The sequence below is a fragment of the Ciona robusta genome, chromosome 8 (genome assembly GCF_009617815.1).
Source record: "Ciona robusta chromosome 8, ASM961781v2".
In the NCBI taxonomy this organism is placed as follows: domain Eukaryota; kingdom Metazoa; phylum Chordata; class Ascidiacea; order Phlebobranchia; family Cionidae; genus Ciona; species Ciona robusta.
The window spans coordinates 4,020,185-4,040,904 of NC_143242.1; the positions used below are offsets into that span (position 1 = coordinate 4,020,185).

General features: G+C 37.8%; 1 protein-coding gene across 1 annotated transcript; it reads right to left on the reverse strand.

Moving 5' to 3' along the window:
- On the reverse strand, positions 1-20,201 carry LOC149732450 (tyrosine-protein kinase transmembrane receptor ROR2-like). Its single transcript, XM_089882385.1, has 20 exons — positions 20,180-20,201; positions 19,750-19,879; positions 15,527-15,614; positions 14,417-14,463; positions 12,033-12,153; positions 9,958-10,139; positions 8,722-8,761; positions 8,421-8,560; positions 7,164-7,363; positions 6,684-6,872; positions 6,336-6,450; positions 5,926-6,074; positions 5,202-5,324; positions 3,276-3,386; positions 2,035-2,190; positions 1,670-1,848; positions 1,352-1,481; positions 1,100-1,219; positions 886-962; positions 1-702 (listed from the first exon to the last, which is right to left on the reverse strand). The coding sequence occupies exons 2-20, from the start codon at positions 19,808-19,810 to the stop codon at positions 369-371; spliced, it is 2,562 nt and encodes an 853-aa protein (XP_089738511.1). The 5' UTR covers positions 19,811-19,879; positions 20,180-20,201; the 3' UTR covers positions 1-368.
- Positions 20,202-20,720: the final 519 nt, after the last annotated feature.

Consider the following 20,720-nt stretch of genomic DNA (forward strand, 5'->3'; position numbering starts at 1 on the left):
TTTGTTGGGCTACTTTATATACGAACAAGACATGCTACACGAATACAACAAAACATCATCGACGCTTAGATAGAGAAGGCAGACACCTTAATACACTACAGCAGCCCCTTTGTACATAACGCACCAAACGAGGATAAGGTGATAAATAAGAAGGTGAAGAAAATATGAGAAAGAGATAGGATTTGTATGGCGGGGGCGGGCAGTAGGTTTGTACCTCGAGATACGACGATGGATATAATAATGAAATAGCGTTTCTTATCATTAGAAACAATTGGCGTTGTTGTCCATTGTTCTTTGCGAGTTCTCGAATCTTCGCTATATATGAACTTCTGACGAATATACAACCGCTAGGTGTCAGTGAAAAGCGATCACGTGGTCTGGTTTGCATCGCGACGAGCGACGACGTCATATGTCTCGAAATCTCTGTGTTCCTGGGGAAGCACCGCGTCATAAGACTCAGGAACGTTTGTGACGTCAGTCGAACCCGAAATGACGTCAATGGGGTAGTATCGATGTTGGGGATGTACCGGGTGGTACTCGTCCCTTGATGACGCACGACTGCTGACGTCACTGGGGTTGAAACGTCGATCACTGGATGATGGATAAGATCTCTCAGATGAAGAGACGGGATGACTCTTCCAGGGAGCGTTTGTTCCGGTGGGAAGGGTTGTGTACTCAGGTGGTGGGGATGGTGACGTCACACTGACAAAATAATGACGCAGTTTAGTAAAATTAATGACGTCACACTATCAAAGCAGTGAAGTTTGGTGAAAGTCATTTAGTGAAACTCATAACAAGAAATGAAAATAGTTTTTATTTTTTAGTATGGACTTTATGTAGGAATTATTATCCGTATGACATCACTAGTTTATTACGTCATCTTACCTAGAAATCATTTGAACGTTCTTTATCGGCAAATCGACCTGGGGTGTTTTCCAACCGTTCAGTTTCATCAGGATTTCCTAAGATATGAATGAAAATGTTTAAATATGGGGGGGGGGTTAAAATAGCAGTATTTATTAAACCGATTGTATTTGATGCATTTGATGGCGATAACTGTGTCATTTTTAAAGGACATTTGTATAGAAAGAATACTTACGGTAAAGGATGGTCTTTGGTTTGGTTGTGCACACCAACATTCATGCATGAGTGAATATACTTTGGCTGGACACTGGTCAGGACATGTAAGCAACTGTCGACGACTGATCATATCCAACACCTGCATGAGATTAAAGTTTATAATCTATTCTACTCTGCATGGGTAAAGTCCTGCAGCATGGCACGCCATGGAATTTCGGCCATGATTGCCGCTAGTTTAGAATGTACGAAGATAAATTTCAATAGAACTTACCTCATGGTTGCTGTATCCACAGTAAGGTTGCAATCCATAGCTGAAAATTTCCCACAGAAGAACTCCAAACGACCAAACTGCAGACTTGTCAGAAAACTGCCAACTGTGAATAGATTCCGGGGCCATCCATCTGTTAATGTATAAGTTTTAACATCTATTTTTCTGTCCATGTATACGAAGACAGGCATTTTATAACTCGATAGTGAACGTAGGGTGTATGAATATGACGAATACACCAAGTGTCGGGTGTCTAAGAAAAAGCATGCTTTACCTTGATAGCGAGCATGATGTATACCACGTAACAATAAAGCAACTTACCTGATTGGAAACATATGGTGACTCTGTGGTGGTGTGTAATAACTTGATGCATTCGACTCCATGATAATACCAAGGTTACATATCTTCAAAGTTCCATCATTGAACATTAGAATGTTTCTTGACGCGATATCTCGGTGTACAAAGTTTTTACTGCTGAGGTATTCCATGCCCGCAGCGACCTGTGGGGTAAAGTAGATTGTTACGTCATAGTTGTTATACGCCATGCACAGATTAGCGTCGAAGCTGCTGTACACTAAGTGGGACGATTGTGTATTTGTCGATGTGGGGTCTTCATTCAAACAAGGCACTGCTTGTACAGTACAGGTGCCTGCTATATATGTCCACCTGCGTTTAGAGTTACTTACTTGAGCTGCCATGCCGACGAAGTTCGCGTGACTCGCATTGTTATCGATCGGTGGCTTGGTGACGTCATTCGCGGGTGACTGCATCGTGAGTTGATCTTGCAGAGTCGGCAGGTCGCTGTGTTCGAACACTAAACATTTCGGGTGCATCGCTACCGCCTACAAACACACAAAAAGATTCAAACTAAACCACAAGGTCATATAGGTTCATTAACAAAGGGATTGCGTTACACGATCCGTGCTGTGACGTCATGCTGGTGACGTCACAGCGGGGAAAATGTAATGATACAAATCAATACAAAAGCGAGGCCTTTTGCAAGTTACTAAATTACTTTAAACATAAATATTTATGATGTGAATTACATTTCTATTAGCATTTATACGGGAAACAAGTTTGAAGGGAAAATGTGGAAATGCGATAATTTCGACGAATATGGTAGCGATTAATGCTGTGTTGCCCCGACCATATAAGCAGAGATAAGTTAAGCGGATTATCCGAAGCAGTAGTTTAATACTTGGTTACAATTGCGGTTTAACTTGTGGTTAGGTTAGTCTTAGTGATTTAGTTCAAAACTACTTATTCAGCCGTTTGCTTATAAACCGCATAGTACGGATTATCGTGTCATAGTATAACTGTGAATCTGTATTATGACGTGGGTGTAAACAAACATAAACATCTTATAAACTTTTTGTCGTAACACGAGAATTACGTCGTGTTATTATGACATAACAAGCTCAGATACGCTGACACGTCGCGAAACTGTTTATAATTTACTGAGTCGAATTGGCCAACGACTGTGTGAAAAATTTAAGAATCGTGACCGCGAAAAGGCAATACGCAAGTTAAGTCAACACAAACAAAGAGAAACCTTTGGACAAAAGGTCTAACTTTGTGGCACTGCAGGTGTTTGTGAATGTATAGAAACGTTCTTTTGTATATATTTGTATTGTTCTGTTCTCTATGGGTGAAGTCCTACATACGGTAAGGCACATCTGGGACCTGGGATTTAGGCTAGAGTTGGCCACTCACCCCAACACCCAGGGTGCTACCCCTATAGACAACACCAAATAGTGAAGCCTGTCGCTTTCGCAAATATGGAAAAAGTTACGTGTGTGCCAAACTGAAGAACCCGCTATATAAAGCTAAATTTATATACGTGTGGTTATACAACACATCTGTGTAGAATAAAATATATGGTTTAGGAATTTTCTACGTTTTTAAGTGTTGTTAAATTTTTTTTTACCTTCAAGCAAGCGACATTTTGATGATCAATAGCTGAGAACAATTCCAGTTCTTTGTTGAAAACTTCCAAGTGAGATTGCGTGTAGTTTTCCTGCAGGGATTTGATTGCAACCTGAAAGTTAATTGGTTGATTAATTTATTAAATACAAAATTATTCAGACTTTAACTTTCAAGGTTAAATGTGCCTTTAAAACAAAACACTTATATGATAAATCTGAGTTGCCCTGCCATGCGCGCTTGGTAATATTGCGAATTCTTATGCTTTAAATCGGTCCAAAAACAACCCAAAACGAATATTACTTTAATTAACTTAAAATCCGAAAGATAACCTAATATACTTTTAATATCTTAGAATTTTAAATATTTACGATAAGGTTTGTTAAATAATAAAGAAACAGTGTTAATGAGCTAAATATGAAGTAGAGCGAGTCTACGAGAAGCCAGCTATTTTATCTACCGATACAAACAATACACGGAGACTGTCTTAGATGTTATCCGATCTAATACAACGATGTCGGAGATAGGCACGGGTTGTGGACATGCGGGTGTCTCTTATCTGATAAGACATACCCTGTATTCTTGGTTTCCGTGATTCGAAGTTTAATATTCGCAAAGGATCGAATTCAAATGAGTTAAAATTACAATTAAGGTTTTGTTTTTGAGAAAATTCTTTTCGAAGTCGGTGTAACGGTGATTTTATAAGTTGATAAGATTTTTATCGAAAAGTAGACTATACATATATTTTTATCTAACGCGTGTTTGTGGCCTGTAACTTTCTGTTAAGTCTGTGTAATTGTAATTTGGCATTAATATGTATTTTCTTTCGTAAGGGAAAATATAAACGATTTTGATTGTATAGTACTATGGAGTAAAACACGAGTTTCGTTGGCACATAATGTATAGATTGAACCATGAACCAGTATGTTACCTTAACCTACTGTAACAACGCAATGTTTATATGTTTATAGTAGTTAAAACATCGGCGAGCGTGCACATCCTTTTAAGGGACGACAGGGGTTAGGGAGTTACAGTATATCATTCTACGAAGCTGGCTTGGAAATTTTCCAGTACTAGTGATTTTGACTGAGTGGCTTTTAACTTAAAATAAGTTTTTTTCTCAAGATTTTTCGTCAATGTTGTAAAGTAAAAGCTTTTAACGAATTAAAGCCAAAGACTTCGCCTTGACTACGTCATTGTGTTTTATACTTCAGAGTAATTAAAATAACTTTTAAGCACAGGTCGGAGAAACTTGCCACACAAAACGAACTTCTATTAACGCAATTTTGTGTACACTCTCAACACTTAACGAGCGGTCGGAGTTTTCTGTTCTGATTAACATTCTCAAAGCATAAAGCGATCGAAAGGGGCGAAGTTTTAAAACGAAGTTAGAGTCCAAAAACCCGCAAAATACCGGAGGTAATAAGACAATTAGCTAACCCAAACCATCCATCATTCTGCTGGGTAAAAAACGAAATTGTGTTGTTGTTGTTAGCGATAGAATAATCCGTGAACTTATGACCGTCAGTAACCCGAGAACAAAACTATAACAAGTTACCGTTGACGGAAATTTTGGGGGATTAGGACAGTCCTTGTGCTTTCGAAGTAAAGCCGAACTGCAAGCGAGTTTTCGATTACTGAATAAATAGCAGCTTGGATTTGATTGACATGTTTTGAGAACCAATTTCTAAACAAGTAAGAGTTGCCTTCAATCTGTTCCTACTATGTTCATTTAAGGGTAAAAGGCCAGCGAATTGGGCTAAGAATCCCCTAATTATATTGGACTTAAGTGTAATGGTCACTGCCTGTGTTAACAACTGGTTCGGTTTCGCAACAAAAACTACTTTGATGTAACTGTGACGTAATAAAGCTGCTTCCTAACTATTTGAAGTTCTCGGAACGTCTTGGGCGTTTGTTACGTCACACTTACCGGATATCCGTTCGCGAAATTTGCTTCGTTGGTGAGACGGGCTTTGAACACAGGGCCAAATAAACCGTGACCGATGTTTGTTTCGAAACGAATGGAAGAAGATTGGACTTGGTGAACTTTAATCTGTGGGTGGGAACACGAGGTTATTAAAGCTGTATAATGCGTGGGTTGGAATGGGATTTTCGGTTATTACGCAAGTATTTACTTGTAAATATGTATGGGGAATTGGCATATACGAAAACATGCCGTTTTAAGTCCATGTCGTTCAACTGATAGTTTTCAATGAATATTTATTAACCATTTATGAAGTGTAACGAACGTCGTTTTGTTAATACCAGTTCTTTTATTGTTATATCTTGATTAGAATATTCGGAAAGCCAAAACCCTTAGACGCTTTCGACGTGTTTTTTGAAATAACACAATAAAATGTTCGGTAGCTTTTCTTTTGATAAACTGGATACGTATTATTTGCACAGGAACTGGTAAAGCCTTGGTTTCAACACATGGCAGACGGCACGGTGTAATGAAAGTGAATGGGGGTCGTGATGGAAATTAAAACATCAGAGAAAAGGGACGAAAATGGAGACCAAAGCTTATGATGAGAGAAAGCGGGTCGTTATAAAACAAAATATGGCTATTCTATGTGGGTGAGGTCCTACGACAAAACACACTCGTGTCAAAGTTGTCGCTTTTTTCAAACTTGAGCCACACGTTTACTACTAACCTGATTGGACAGTAGCGGAACTTTAGACTGAGATGGTGTGCTCTGATTGGATGGTTTTCTTCGGCAGCAAATGCAGTACAGGCTAATAGCAACGATGACGATTAACGCACACCCACACGGAAGGGCGATGAACAAAATGTTTGTGGATGCTGAAACAATACACGAGTATACATTATGTATTATCCAAATGAGTTTAAGTTTATTTTTTGAGTAATGATTATATAGGATAAGCACATGCGCGATAAAAAGACAGGAAAACGACAGTTTTAAACACATACAGCATTTTCAGTTATAAGTTTATTTCGACTAACTGATTTCGTACTAAAGTTATACCAGTTACAAGACATATTTCAGATGTGTGTTGATGTCTTACTGCAAAATACCTACTTCAAGAATTAATCACTACTTACAGCATTTGGAGATTTTGCAAACTTTTTTCTCAGTTCTTTGTTCGTCAACAAAACACCAGGGTTGGCTCATCCCGTGACCGGGGTTGCGACAAAAGTTATTTCCACCAACGAATTTCTGTTTGTGATGAAACATATAAAGTATGTCCAGCTAACAAAACGCTAGTCGATCTATCTTTAAATTTTGTTAGGTTATGAAAAAACATTCAAAGCTTTATCATTTAACAAAGATTACAATAAAAAAATGCGTTTTACTTCGAAAGCTTGGAGAAATTGTGCAAAAAAAAAATTAGTACCCATTGATATAAACCCAATTACGTGCCCAATAGTTGGATATATTCAGACACACACCTTGTCGGTCATGTGTGCCGGCCATGACTTGCACAGTTCCCCAGTTTCTGCGATGTTCGTTCTTCCCGTGTATTCTGACCCATCGTCATTGTAGCAATCATCTTCACTAGCTTGTGGGAGTCCGACACTTGTGCATTCGGATGACTGCGAAGACTTCAGAATGGAGCATTTTGCAGTGTCGAATAGTTGCTAGAGATGAAAAGTTTAAATTGGTTAAGTAAAAGAAACGACAATTTATTTAGGTACTTTCACAACCCCAATACTCTCGTTTTACGTAATACCACCTTTGAGTGCTTCTTTTTAAGTGCCGATGGAAATGTTTTTTTGAGCTATATTTCATTTGAACTTGATAAATGGAATAAGAGCAATTAAAGTGGCAACGTCTATGTTTTAACAAAAAAATCGTAAACAAAAAGTTATTAGCTGAAACGACACGATTTAGCATTTATATAAACAATTATAATACCAGTTTTATTATACCTTCATAAACGGATGCTGTGCGCGTTGTACGTATTCCTCATGGCAGATATCATGCTTGAGGGTATTACAATCTTCTTGGCATAACCCGTCTCCTTTTACTAGGTCCCCTGTAGCGTTATGGTGGCAGGGACGGAACACGAAATAACAAAACGCGGGAACAGCAAACTTCTGGCATTTCTCTGATACGTGTCTGGTGTCCGCTGTAATTAAATTAATATTAGAAATGTTTAATTGTATCCATGTAAAACTAGTTCGCTATAAATTTCGTGTCCCGTTTTTTTTATTTTAAAAATTGATATGTTTTTTTTAAAGTGGTCGGAAAAAATACAAGTATTTTGTTATACATGGTCGTTCATGAGTTACCGCGTTTGTGTGATTGATTGTTTTATTGTCTTTTCTTGGAACGGTATGAAATGCCCAAATTTTATAAATGCCTATATTCTCTATGTATTGCGCTCGTTGACTCAATTTTTAAACTTCTAAATAAACTTTCTTGCCGCAAAAGTAAACCTAAATTTCCGCACGTGATACGGTACTTAGCATGGCTCAGTTTGGTGTCTTTATCTACAGCACCTCATGTCAAAATGCGGTGATTAGTATTGAGAATATAGACCGCATGGAAGGCCGAGATAGACCCGATACAAACATAAGTTGTTGCAACAACATTGATCCCCCCACGATACAAGACTTGCACTCTATCGTTGGAGTTAATTAAAACAGATACGATCAAAGCTTGGAACCGGATGCTCGCTGGCAAAATACGGGGAGCGCCTAACAACCATGGATGGAGGGGAAACAAATCGTGTTGTTGCGACCACAAACACAATTGTTATGTTCGCCATATGTCATAATGTTGAGCTGCATATTACTTGAACGTGTACTTTAAGACTTAAGTCAGTCACATGTAATATAACCCGTTTATGATTGGTTATAAGAGCAGATGTTGTTACAGTTTCCGCAAAGGAAAGCAGATGTTACTGGTTTGATTTTTCAGCTTCAACCTTTAACCTAAAGCTTGTATTGCACACAAAGGGGTGGTTCGGTGGTATCAGTGCGGAGATTGACATTTTGAGGGAAATTTGCGAGAAAAACAATGGTTTGTAAAAAAAGGTAAAGAAAAAGGTTGTTTTGGGGCTTGTAGGTGTTAAAGATCTATTGGGTTAAATACTAGTTACAGATGGTCTTCTCGCTTTTCGACGTTGTATACATGCAGAATAGTAACTATATTGACATTATTATATGTATATTATCACTTACATATTTGTGTGAGGGCAGTTGTTATTTGGGATTCCATAAGAGATTGAGGAACGAATGCTTCAACATAGATATCCACACCATTAAGGAACTCAGCGCATGCAACACCCGTGTATTTTTCACATTTACCAGCGAAGTAGTCACTAAAAAATAATTGAATAAATGGTTAGATTGTACCTATTGTCTTGGAATACAGTCGGTGTAACACGGGTGTTCTGTTTCATACTCCTCGTGTCCGTTTACAAATTAACAAAGTATATATCAAAATATGCAAATTTTTCCATGTGCAAATCAGTCTACTCACATTTTTGGCTTTTCGTTTTTACCAGGGGGCGGTGGTTTCCCTAAACGGATAAAAACATAGAAATATATTAAAAGCTTATTCTAGCATTAAGTAGTCGCCCTTAATCCGGTAGTGTATTTGTTCTAAATACGATACTAGGGTTTTAAAAAGTCAATCCACTTTGAAAATAAAAGCGAGTGGGATTAGATCAAGCTGGTATAAGATCAACTGAATTCACCGTGGCGCCATTGAATACTTGCGTTTAGAACTCCCGTTGTGGGAAAACCGACAAAATAGAATTTACTCTTGAAAATAGTCCTAAAACGTCATACTGACGTATTTGGGAACTTTTCGTAAATATTTTACTTGAAATTTTTATGATTCAAAAATAAATATGGGCTTAACATTTAGTTGCGAAAATTTTGACACTAATTTGCTGCAATAGTAGGATATTCATTGAATAAATCGTATTTGGAACAAAATAAGTTGTAATTATTGATGATTCATTTTAACACCAGTTATTGTACCAAAGTTTTGTACTTTTTGTTTGAATCCGGAAATTTTAAAATGTTTCTTAATTACGTTTAATTAACGGCTACAGCTGAGAAACTTTGCTATATTTAGAAGTCCTGACTTTTGTGGGATTCCCGCTTTGTAGCAAAAATGAAAGAAGCTAACGGTTTTATAAAGATCTTAGAATGAAATAATCAAGTGCCACGAAATACGTAACCGACAAAAACATTGGACTATATCTTTTTAGCCATTTTACTGAAGGTGCCTCAAATATCAAGCTGTTTTAGCGGTTAAATGCAGGCAACTAACAAAGAACGTTTATATTTCTAGATCTGTGTTATATTTATCCCTGTTTTGATTTTTTACCCACTTGGGTGTCGAGAGTTGGGGGTTAGGGGGTTACAATTGGGAGACACGCGATAAAAGATTGGGGGGTTGTTGTATCCGGTTAGGGGGCTCAAGGGGTTACCACTTCTGTCAAGTACCCCTGTGTCGAAGAGTGCGAGCGGAAAAAGCGACAATCGCGGAATTTAATAAAAGTTATTTGCAGAAAAAAACAATTTTTTATGAAACTTTGGATAATTTTCGTGTTTATATTAAAATGCAAGGAATTAAAATAATAGAAATATTAAAATACTTTATATCAAATAAAAAACTGTATAAGCAACTCGCAATACAACTTTTTTCCAAGGAATAAATATAACTCATGATTAAAAAATAAAATCATATATCAGATATACTTACGGAAGGATACTTTTAAGTGTGCAGAAGTTTGTACGCGACTGATGCCGTCTGATGCTTCACATCTGTATAGTCCCGAATCCGATGTAAACACCTCTTTAATGCGCATGCGTGAACCCCATTTGCGCTTAACAATGTTCACTCTTTCGTCATAAGCAGGGTCAATGAGAAGGTCTTCTTTGTACCTTAATAATACGAGTTGTTAAGTAACTGTTTATCGTAATCGGTAGGCTATACAAACTCGCATGAACTTAAATGGTTAGGTATTAGGAAGTACAATGTGTATTTTGTTCACTTTGATCTATAAACACCATGTAACTTTTCCGTAACAATGATAGTTATTTATTTCGTATGACGTGGAGAAGTCACGAAATTGCTATCATTACGTAATGATACCGTGTAGGGATTTAGGGTGGAGCTGTTAGTCAAAATACAAGTTTTAAATCAACTGTAATTTTGAATGTTATTTCGATTGTGGGAAGTTTAACTCAAAGCTTCCGGGTTCGTATGCCCATGGGAATATTTAATAAATGATGGCGAAACGAGGATAATTTCGAAAAGTATCCTGCTGTGCTTAATGGAAGCTTAACGAGGCTTGATAGCGAACTTTGAACTGAAACAAATACTTTGAAGATAGGAGTTGTATTCTGTTTCTTCTATACAACTGTTGCGTTAAAAAAATTCGTTTGAATCCAGTCTAAGACAAAAATTATGATAACTATATGTTAGGGGCTGTTTTGTACAGACGGTACAGACAGGCAGGCTACGTGGGATTAGGTGCGAGTTTTAATACATATTAGGAGAGCTGAGTTGCCGATGCGGTAACTACTTATAACAGGTATATCTGTTAACTGCAAAGATGCTAGCACTTAAGGTGCATCATAACAGCAATCATCGGATAATTCGTAGAAACAACAATGTGGTTTAGGTAACACTGACGTGCCCATTTTACCGATAACCCGTGACGGCCATGACCGAGATAGATACTTGACAACGGGGCATACCGGGGGCTTAATCGCACGCTATACCGCCCAAAACGCGACAGGGCCGAACTTTATTAAGCAAGACACACCTTTCGTACTGTTGCTATTTTGGTCCAATTTAATTCCTTCCAATAATGCGACAAACTCAAGGTTTTAACCATCAAAACACATCCGTATTCAAGCGTGACTGACGTAGCGCCCTAAATTAATTCAACCATGACGTAATATTTTAAAGCTCTTTAGACATTTATGAAAAATTACAAAACTTCTCAACAAATTAGATCAGTAGCCACATTAACCAAAATAATGCAATCTAATGAACAAAACGAAACGCCACCCATGGTGTAGTACGCCGAAGCAACTCCTTCAAAGGCTTTTAACCTGTCATTGTTGGCCATTTATCTAATAACACCCCCAACAGGAGCATCTAGAAATGTAAGAATGCCGAGAAACCAATACCGAACTCCCTAATTCTGAATGACGAATGTGCGCATCATTTCGAATCTAATTTTCAAAGATTTCGACGGACAAAAATGGACTTGGTAGATTCCAATTGATTTCGTGTCAATTTGAAGTCATAATGGCAATACATTAAATTGTCAATACGCGTTAAAGTAAACATTACGCTATGAGTCATTTGTTTAGCGGCCATTGAATAGTTATATGATAAATATATTGGGTTAAAATGTCCTTTTTCTACATGTAATCTTGCCGTGAGTGTTTGGCGTTCAGCTGTCAATCAAATGACGTCACTTGGTATGGTTATTTGAAGCAAACATTTAATCTAATCCGATTATGCGCGAGGCGCGTGTAACAGGATAATGAACGAGCGACAAAACTGTTACGAAGATTGTGGTTTGTTAATACAACTATCTTTATTTTGACTAAACAGTTTACTAACTGTCCCAGCACCTTACGCAGATGTTGGTGCCGAAAAAACCTGCTGCATGCCAAAAAACGCCGACAACCAGCTGGTTTTAGAAAGTGGTTATCGACTGTTATTACTACGAGAATTTTTAACGTTTTTAAAATACTTAAGTAATAATCAGGGTTTAGAACCAAAAACCAACAAACTGGGATTGTTTTAAAACTTACCAAGTGAATGTAAGATTGGTCTGAGATGCAGAAGCGACTTTGCATTTGAAGTTCACATTATCACCGGATACAGCGTTTAAACTACGCATGCGGGAAGCGATACGAAGTGAGGACTCCATTTCTGCAAGATAAGAAAGTTATTCTGATGACTTCAATGAGCGTTAAGGATTTATAATTTAGTAAATGCAACATGGTTTCTTAAACTTTGAAACTTTCACCAAAAATACATAATTTCGAAAAAGTTTAGAAGCTGTGTCAAGTTCGAAATTTTAAAATATCGGTGATTGCAATTAGACGCAGCATATTTGGGTTACTACAGTTTAAAAATCGAACAGGAATAAACATGTCTTAGTTAAAATTTAAGATTTTTTTAGATTTTTCGTTAAACTTCAGCTTGATGTACAAGTTCTGTGTTTCGTCACTCGCTATTGTGACATCACAAGCGAAAGACGTCAACGCTCTTGCAGCGCGATTAATGGCGGCCAAACACGATAACGCGGTGACGAATCATTTTGCGATTTTAAAACCACGTGATTGGAAAAGGCGGGAAAAACAAAGGAATAGTTCTCGAAAAAAGTGTGTTTGTCTGTTATTGTGACGTAGGTCTTCTGCAACAATCGCTACGTCACCGCGTCTGGACGAATTGGAGCGATTCAAAGTAAATGACGTGTCAATGCTCATAGTGACGTGAGTGGCGCATCACAATGCGCTAAGACAACACCAACTAATGGGGTTGGAGGGGCACGAGTAGTGCTGACTGAAAATGGGGCTTAAGGGGGTTATCTATCGAAAAGTGCAAGTCCCCTACAGGTGCGCTCACTCCTAGGGTGATCAAAGACACCGACTGTAGGGGTAAGGGGTGTCTGTGGGACGAGTATCTTAAACTTCTGGGACCACGTCAACTGAACGACGTAAGCCGATTTCAAACTTGAGCGTTTTGTTTGGAATTTAAAATGTTGGTTCGAAATTTTGCAGTTCGAAGCAAAAAGTTTGAGAAAAGTTATTTTAACATTCATTAGACGATTGTGTCATTTTACACTGAGAAACTATAGAAATTCTATAAACCATGACCCTGGTCATACTTATATGTGGCAAACAAATGACATGACGAATAGAACCCTGTGGCGGTATATGTTTGATTGATATTTTCTTAAGGATAATATCTCCATACACAGATAAATCAAAGCCTTGTTTTGACGATCAACCCGTCAGCTGGTGTTAATACGAACTTGATTTATGCATATTTACTGTTTGCACAGATTTTGATCTGTCTCGCCTAGCATTATGTATAGAATAATGTACATGGGCGTGTTTGACTTGAAAAGATCGCACTATTTTCACATACAGGTTCTGCGGTGAACTTTCCTCTATTTTAAGCGTATGTTGAAATTTATGATTAAATTTCTCGCCTGACCGTAACAAAAATATTTGCATAGTTCTGCCAAATAAGTTACCACAGACATCATATATAAAATATATATTATGTTTATGCCGTTGCTTATAGCAACTTAAAAACACAGCCAGTGTGCTGATTGGTTAATCTCATGACCCGTTCCCGCCCAGTGGGGATTATAACGTCATAATGTTGGGTTATTGTGACGTGTCTTTACTTTGATTACGATGATAGACATAAACCACTAACCACTAAAATATTTTTGCATTTTCTAAAATTATATAGTACAGTGGGGGAAGACGGGACACCTTTAGCATAAAACATTTGAATATCTAGATCGTGGTTTAAACAATTAACAACAGTCTACGAGAGTAGTGATAAAGTAACGGTTTCATTCTTAGTATGTTCTTTGTTTACTACCAGGTGGGACAAGAAAATAGGATGAAAAGGTGTCCCATTTCCCCCCTACTATATTATCCACGGTCTACTAGAGATATGCATACGTACATAAATTAAACGTGCGTTTTATGGCATATTTGTAACCTGAACACAAGGTCAAATATGATATACGATTCTGAAGAGCTTTTGAAACGTTTATAAAAATTCCGTTGTGTCATTTTCCGGAAAAGCGTTTCTCAGTTTTGTGTTCCGCATATGTTGGCTTGAATAGCGGGAATTTTGATTTATGTAGCAATTCAGACGTCACTATATCTTATATGTGCAAATACTATTAAATTATGACGCGTTTTATAGGAAGCAGGGAGATTTTTGCAACACGGAAATATTCTGTATCAAAATTTTGCAAAATTAATAGTTTTGTAAAGTGACACGCGAGTCGGACTAATTAGACATTAGTTACGATCATTCCTAACCACTATTAGTCTAATTAGAGCGACCACACCCCACTAATATAAGTTCAGCGCGGTCAAAGCAAGGTCTAAAACGAAGGAAATTAACTATTTGAACTCAAAAAGGAAATTCGCCGACTCACCGTCGTCGCTCGTGTCTACTTCCGTCTCTTCCGCGACTCCGTTCGATCTGGAACAAAAGAAGATTCGATTGAATCAAAACATGAGAGAACAATGCTGGTACAGCTGTTTACACAAAAGAATCATTGTCAAGCACTGCAGCCGCGGTCGGCGCGTTTTTGCAGCGAAGAATTTTCTGTTTGTTATTTAAGATTCCCGCCTCATTTACTTGAAGGTTGCTCAGAGTTCGAAAAAAAAACAATTTTTCAATATTTTGGGATCCGGTTCCACCCGCAAAGTCACGTTTGTGTAGGTTTAAACTAACAACAATACCGCCTAATGTGACGTAACAAGCGCATGTTGTGAGGTAACTAATGACCCGGGGTGAGTAGTTAACGATGCATGAGAGCAAACCCCAACAGTTTTTAATTTCTCTAATAAACATCCTCTTTTGCCCGGAAATTACTGGGTGTTCTGCTATTTAGATTAAATTAAACATATAAGCAAATATTTCAGGCAGTTAAACACAAAAGAAATTGTTATTTATCGGCCCTTTAGAACTAACTGTCAAATCGTCACGTTTTTTATCCAATAAACTGAAACGTGTGGATTATAAATCACATAATGACGTCAAAGCTTAAATTAAAGTTCTTTTACACTGTAGTTAAACCGCCCACAAAAACGAAGGTGCAATTTAACCATTATGTGACAAGCGTAGACACTTTACGAACAAAGATATCAAACAAAACGATAAAAACGTGTCCGTAATTAAATTGTACATCGGAAACATGGCAAAATGCGGGCAAGGCGGTTACTGGCTTGGCTTAAGCTGTGTTCTAACCAATGTAGATTACACGAGCTTAAACCGTCCATGGCGGTCCGTGGTAATGAAAGTAAATATTAAAAGTTTAAACCTCGCTTAAATTTGTTTCGAGACAAACTTTAATGAAATTATGACGAATATTTCAACTTTAAATGAACTTTTGAACTGTGAGATAACAAGTTACTGTTTATGACGAATCCCAGCTCAAAAAAATAAACTAAGGTCTAAAGACAATTACGCAGCTTCGTAAAATTTTTAAGACGATAAATTGATTGTGACACTTACGTGCCCATTTATAAAACTAACTTACATTGGATCGGTGCTAGCGGCGTGTAGAAGGCCTGGCAACCCAAGGAATTGATCTCTAAACGAACTTCCATCGTCAGTACATTCGACCACTGTAAAAAATAATTACCATGAGTTTTATTTCATATAATAAGGTAGGAAGAGGTGTATGATGCCACTATGTAAAATAACAACTTTGTATTAATCTGCCGATATTACTTGCGCTGATAAAAAGTGGTGAAGAATAATGTTCATAAAAATAAAGTACAAATAAAATAATTCATACACCAAAGATTGAATCTTAATGTTTAGACCAAATTTGTTGTTGTTTTTATGTAAGCTAAATTTCCAAACTCAATATAAAGTGCTGGTATATATCGTCACTCAAGAAAAAGGAGGGAAAATGGCTTTGCGTTGGTTTATGGTTGGGTGGTGAACAGCTATCTAAAGGTTCCTCCCTTACTGTTGATTGTGGGCATGGGGGTTAAGCAATATAGGATCAACTAAACCAACTGGCCCCGCAAGAAGTGCATATAACATACATTAGCTGTGCCTACGCCATTACAGTTAGACAGTAACAATGATCAACTTAATTACAGCGACGAAGAGAAGGGAATCGGCCGCAAAACGACAGTCGTCAAAACCGGCTATGAATTGTGGAAAAGTATCAATTAAAAAGCGTGGTGGCTAAACCTAAAATATTTTGGATTTGAATCGCTGAAAACTGGTTCGCACCAGTTCCCATGGGAATCCGTATCTAACTGCATGTTCTGCGAATTTATCCTGGCGACAGTCGCTTAAATTCCTCGGTTTAATCGCCGCTTAGTTAATTTGAAACAGATTCGGCGCCGTGGTTTGGTTTACACGGTACTGATGACGTTGAATTGGTTGCTTAAATACAGGTTAATAATGAAACTAACAGGTTGCGGTTTTGGGCGGGTTACCTAAACCCTGTTTATATTTAAACATAGTTTTTATAAATTAGGTTGCGAATTTGCGGTAGTCTGAAAACGCGCCCCTAAAATTAAAAAAAAATTCAAGAAAATTAAAAACTTTTAAACATTTTGAATGTAGGAAAATTAATCAAACTCAAGTAACTTATTAGCACGCTAAAGCCTAGGGGTGAAGGTTCGATTCCAGCGCGGTAAGGGAAAGTTAGAAACAGTTACGACCTCATAGAATGTTCGGTGACATTTTCAAACGAAATTGTGATATTTGAAACGATTCGGTTGAACAGAAACATAACCGCAACACTGCAGTACAAATATCATATACCACTGATGAGGTTAAAGCGGTTTAAACGAGTTAAGGGAACGAATAAGATACTCGTGGTACATCTGATTCTGCATTCTGAGGATTTTTCCGTATATAGTGTTCGAAAACAGCTTTAACAAAAAAGGCTACCGGTTAGGTTTATATGAGTTTAAAACTAGGAATTGTAGTTACGAAAATATGACAGGGCACCAAAACAATTTGGAATACTCAACTAAAACGTCACCCTACGTCATTAGAAAAGGTTCTCACACATCAGTATAGATCTAGTGTGCTGGGAACTTTTAAGCAAGTAGCATAATCCTACTTAAAACGTTAAAGTGTTGGCACAAGTCAACCTGCGCTAACTCGAGAGAGAGACCACATTTAAGTTAAGTGTTCTCGAACGTTGAGTTTTATTTAAACCTAGTTTGGTCGACCAGCAATTGAAAGAACTATATTGCTGAGAATGCAGAAGGACTTTTGAATGTAATGTGTGCATTTGGAATTTTGCAGTGTGGATTTTTGAAAATATTGTGAAATATATGCTGGTGGTTAAAAAACATACAAATACGGATAGTTTCTAAACTACCTCTATTTATAATAAGATGTAACCCAAGTTTAACTACATTTTCTCACAAGTGAAGTTTAAGTATAACGATTACATAAAGACAAGTATTTTAAACGTGGTTAATTTGCCAATGATGAATTGAAAACGACCGGAACTGAGACCTGGAAGGCATTTTAACACAAAGCATTTGGTGCGAAAATTATTCAGTTTAAGACTATAAGCGTTTCATCCAGTCTTTAATCAAGAACTAATGGGTTAGCCTGTTCAAACATATGAAAGCCACAAGCTTCCTGTTTTAGATAACCGTCACAGCTTCTGATTAAAACGTGATTTGCGACCGTAGCGTTCTTCGGCGTGTCCGTGTCAATATAAATTTTGATAACTAAGTCGACGCTTGATCATTAATCTTGTTAAAGCAATATGACATGATGACACATGAGCTGTCTTATACGGATCAACACGTCTGCAAAGTTTACTTTAGATAATATCAATTTATAAGAAGGACATAAGACAAAACATTAAGTCAAGATTAACCGAAAGATTAAGTAAAAGGCCTGCTGGTTTTAGAACATAATTTCCACTTTAAAGTTCCCAATTAAACGATAACAAAAGCAGGATTTTAAACTAAGCCTAAAAACGAACAAAAATCTTCCAAAATTAGATTTAATTATTTCTGACATAGCTTTGATTAAATTTAAAGTCGCAGAGTCCTACGTTATGGGCAAACACTTTATCAAATCGAGAACTTAACAATCAATCAAGCAACTGTACTGGACATCCAACCCTGGAGCGCTAGCCTCGGCATACCAGGGGTTAGGGTATGTTTATATATACACCGGATAGCAACTATAAATTTGAACTTTTTTGCCTCATTGCTTAGAAAGCGTAGGTTGTTTGAATTCTCAATCCGTCACACCAGGACCGGTGTATATAGTTTAACTTATCTAACAATATTAGTTAAACCGCTGTGGCTCTGCGGTATGCTGCTGGGTTAATAATGAAGATCTAATCTTAAATTTGCTCGATACGAATCGCCCGCAACGACGCACATGATGCATGTAAGACCTGCACGGAATTTAACCGATAAGGGTCGGTGGCGTAAACCTTTAAGGTGTTCAAATGAAAGCAAAATGCTGGAACATGGGTAACGCTGCGGGGAAACTAAGAGAGAGATTCGGTAACTCCCGTTACTTATTGTGGCCAAATAGTTTTAAACCACAAACTGAGAATTAGTTTAAAACAGGTTTGAGTGGTTTAGCGGTAAAATGACATACATACAGCTTTACATAAAGGTACATTATACTGATAATTTGAATGGGAAAGCACGTGGGAAAATTTAAATCTTGCATGAAAATATTTACTAGACTATATCCGCAATTAAAATTCCGTTACGTCTTAAATGTTATTTAAATGCGTCAGAATAACAATCCAAAGACCGTGGAATGTCATGCGTTCACATGTGTGGGCAAATAACTTGTGTATGTATTCGTAATTACAAGGTCGCTATAACATTTCTGATGAAACTTGCGTTAAAACCGCGAATTCAGCAGAATGTGCTGTAATACCTAGGGCAGCTGCCATGTTATGCGAATAAAAAGGTAATAAATATTCATTCTACATTGAACGTGTCAGTTAAGTTGACCAATAAATCACTAAGCGCGCAAACATGTCTCTCTACGCGCCGAATCAAGCATCATGTACAAGGTTATGGGGTCAAATGGAAACTGGTTATTTTCTCTCAGTAAAACGTGTTCAAACACTCGCCTTTGAAGCGGTGGTCGAGCTGTATTTATTTCACGCATAGACGCATTAACTTAGGGAAAGGAAAGTTAAAAAGGACGAACCATTCGAGCCTTCGGTTCCGCCAAATGCCCACTTCGAAAGATATCGTGCGACGCTTGGCTCACTAAGCCTTCTGTATCATTTGCCCCTTATACCCCCTTTGCCCACCCCTATAATCTAGACCCGGGGAAGTGAGTTGCCTTTCGTCGCCATTGCGCTGCGCTTTATGACGTAACCGCTTCCGACAAAGGGCTATTGTTTTGATAGCGCGAAGACAAAATACGTGTCATTTTGTAAAGCAAATTCCTGACGCCAGTAGTAACAGGATAAAATCGAAAACAAGTCGGTTAACTTTTATCTGCAATATTTTTATCATATGTGTTATTAAAGTTTTTAGTAAAACACCAGTACTTAGAATATAAAACACTATAAATATCCTTAAACCTAAATCAATACGCGACTTTTCGAAAAACATACATCGGAAAAATATTTGCGAATCGGCCGGACTTCGGAATACGAATCGCCGCAAACGGTTGTTTAAACACCCGATCTCTAACCGCGGAAAACATTTGTCAGTAAACACCGCATTCGCACGATGTAATCACTTAAGCCAGGATAAATGTGAAACTAAATACCAAACTTACCTGTTGCCAGGACGCAAATCCACAACGGTATCGACATGACGTAACCGGTATGACGAAACATCTTCTGTGACGTAGATTGAGCTGTTATGACGTTTAAGCAGCAATCAAAATGTTTAACTTAACACAACTTCTGCCAAGATAAAACTTAACGTTAATCTATATTGTGACATCATAAGTAAACAACAATTGCACTTTTAGATATATATCTTTAGTGCATTCTATGCACGCGTTTTTCTAAACTACTTCGAGCTTGTCAAAGTCAACCACAGCGCGAAAATACCTTCGCTTTACTTCTGCAAGTGCTGCGTGTAAATAATAAAGGCGCACTGACGCTACACAGCTTTATAAAAAGGCTCAAAACGCTTTTTTGACGTAACAAATCTTCTATTATAGAGTATACCATTATAACACCATTATAAGTCTGACTTACATCTTAAATGTTGTCCATTTATAAAACACCTGGTATAACCATTGACGAATATTTAGTGCGTCACTAGTTGTACTAATTACTTAATTTCCTGTGCCCGCGTCCGCTCTTGACTCCACAGCGTTCGAATGACGAGTGATGGTCGAGCGATAGCACGCTGCGCTTTATTACGTCACAATCTTCTACCCGAAGCGACCGCGTTCCAGAACGTCAATAAAGGGCGGGCGGGTATCGCGGCGCTCTCATCAGCAAGCAAAACATTATCTTTCGCGTCTTTAGACTCGCGAATGGCGCTATCAATTAAACACGCCAAATGCAAACACGACGACACCGTAATGCTTGTTTCGGCTCTTCTGAGCAAACAATGTGCATTGTTACGTCGTCCGTTGTACAAGCTACCGTTAAATGCATCGATTACGATTGTCGTTCCTTGTTGGCTGCATTGTTTTGTCTTCTACCAGCAAATTAATAGCTCGACAACGACAGACAAATTTCCAGAAGATTAGTGCATACCTGGTACTTAGGACACGTTGCGTATACGTTC

Excerpts from the sequence above, each read along its gene's own strand:
- LOC149732450 (XM_089882385.1), bottom strand. The coding sequence starts at position 19,810 with ATGTTTCGTCATACCGGTTACGTCATGTCGATACCGTTGTGGATTTGC. Across the intron at positions 12,154-14,416 it reads AGTAGACACGAGCGACGACG|AAATGGAGTCCTCACTTCGT; the intron begins GTGAGTCGGCGA and ends CTTATCTTGCAG. Across the intron at positions 8,762-9,957 it reads ACACTTAAAAGTATCCTTCC|GGAAACCACCGCCCCCTGGT; the intron begins GTAAGTATATCT and ends TTATCCGTTTAG.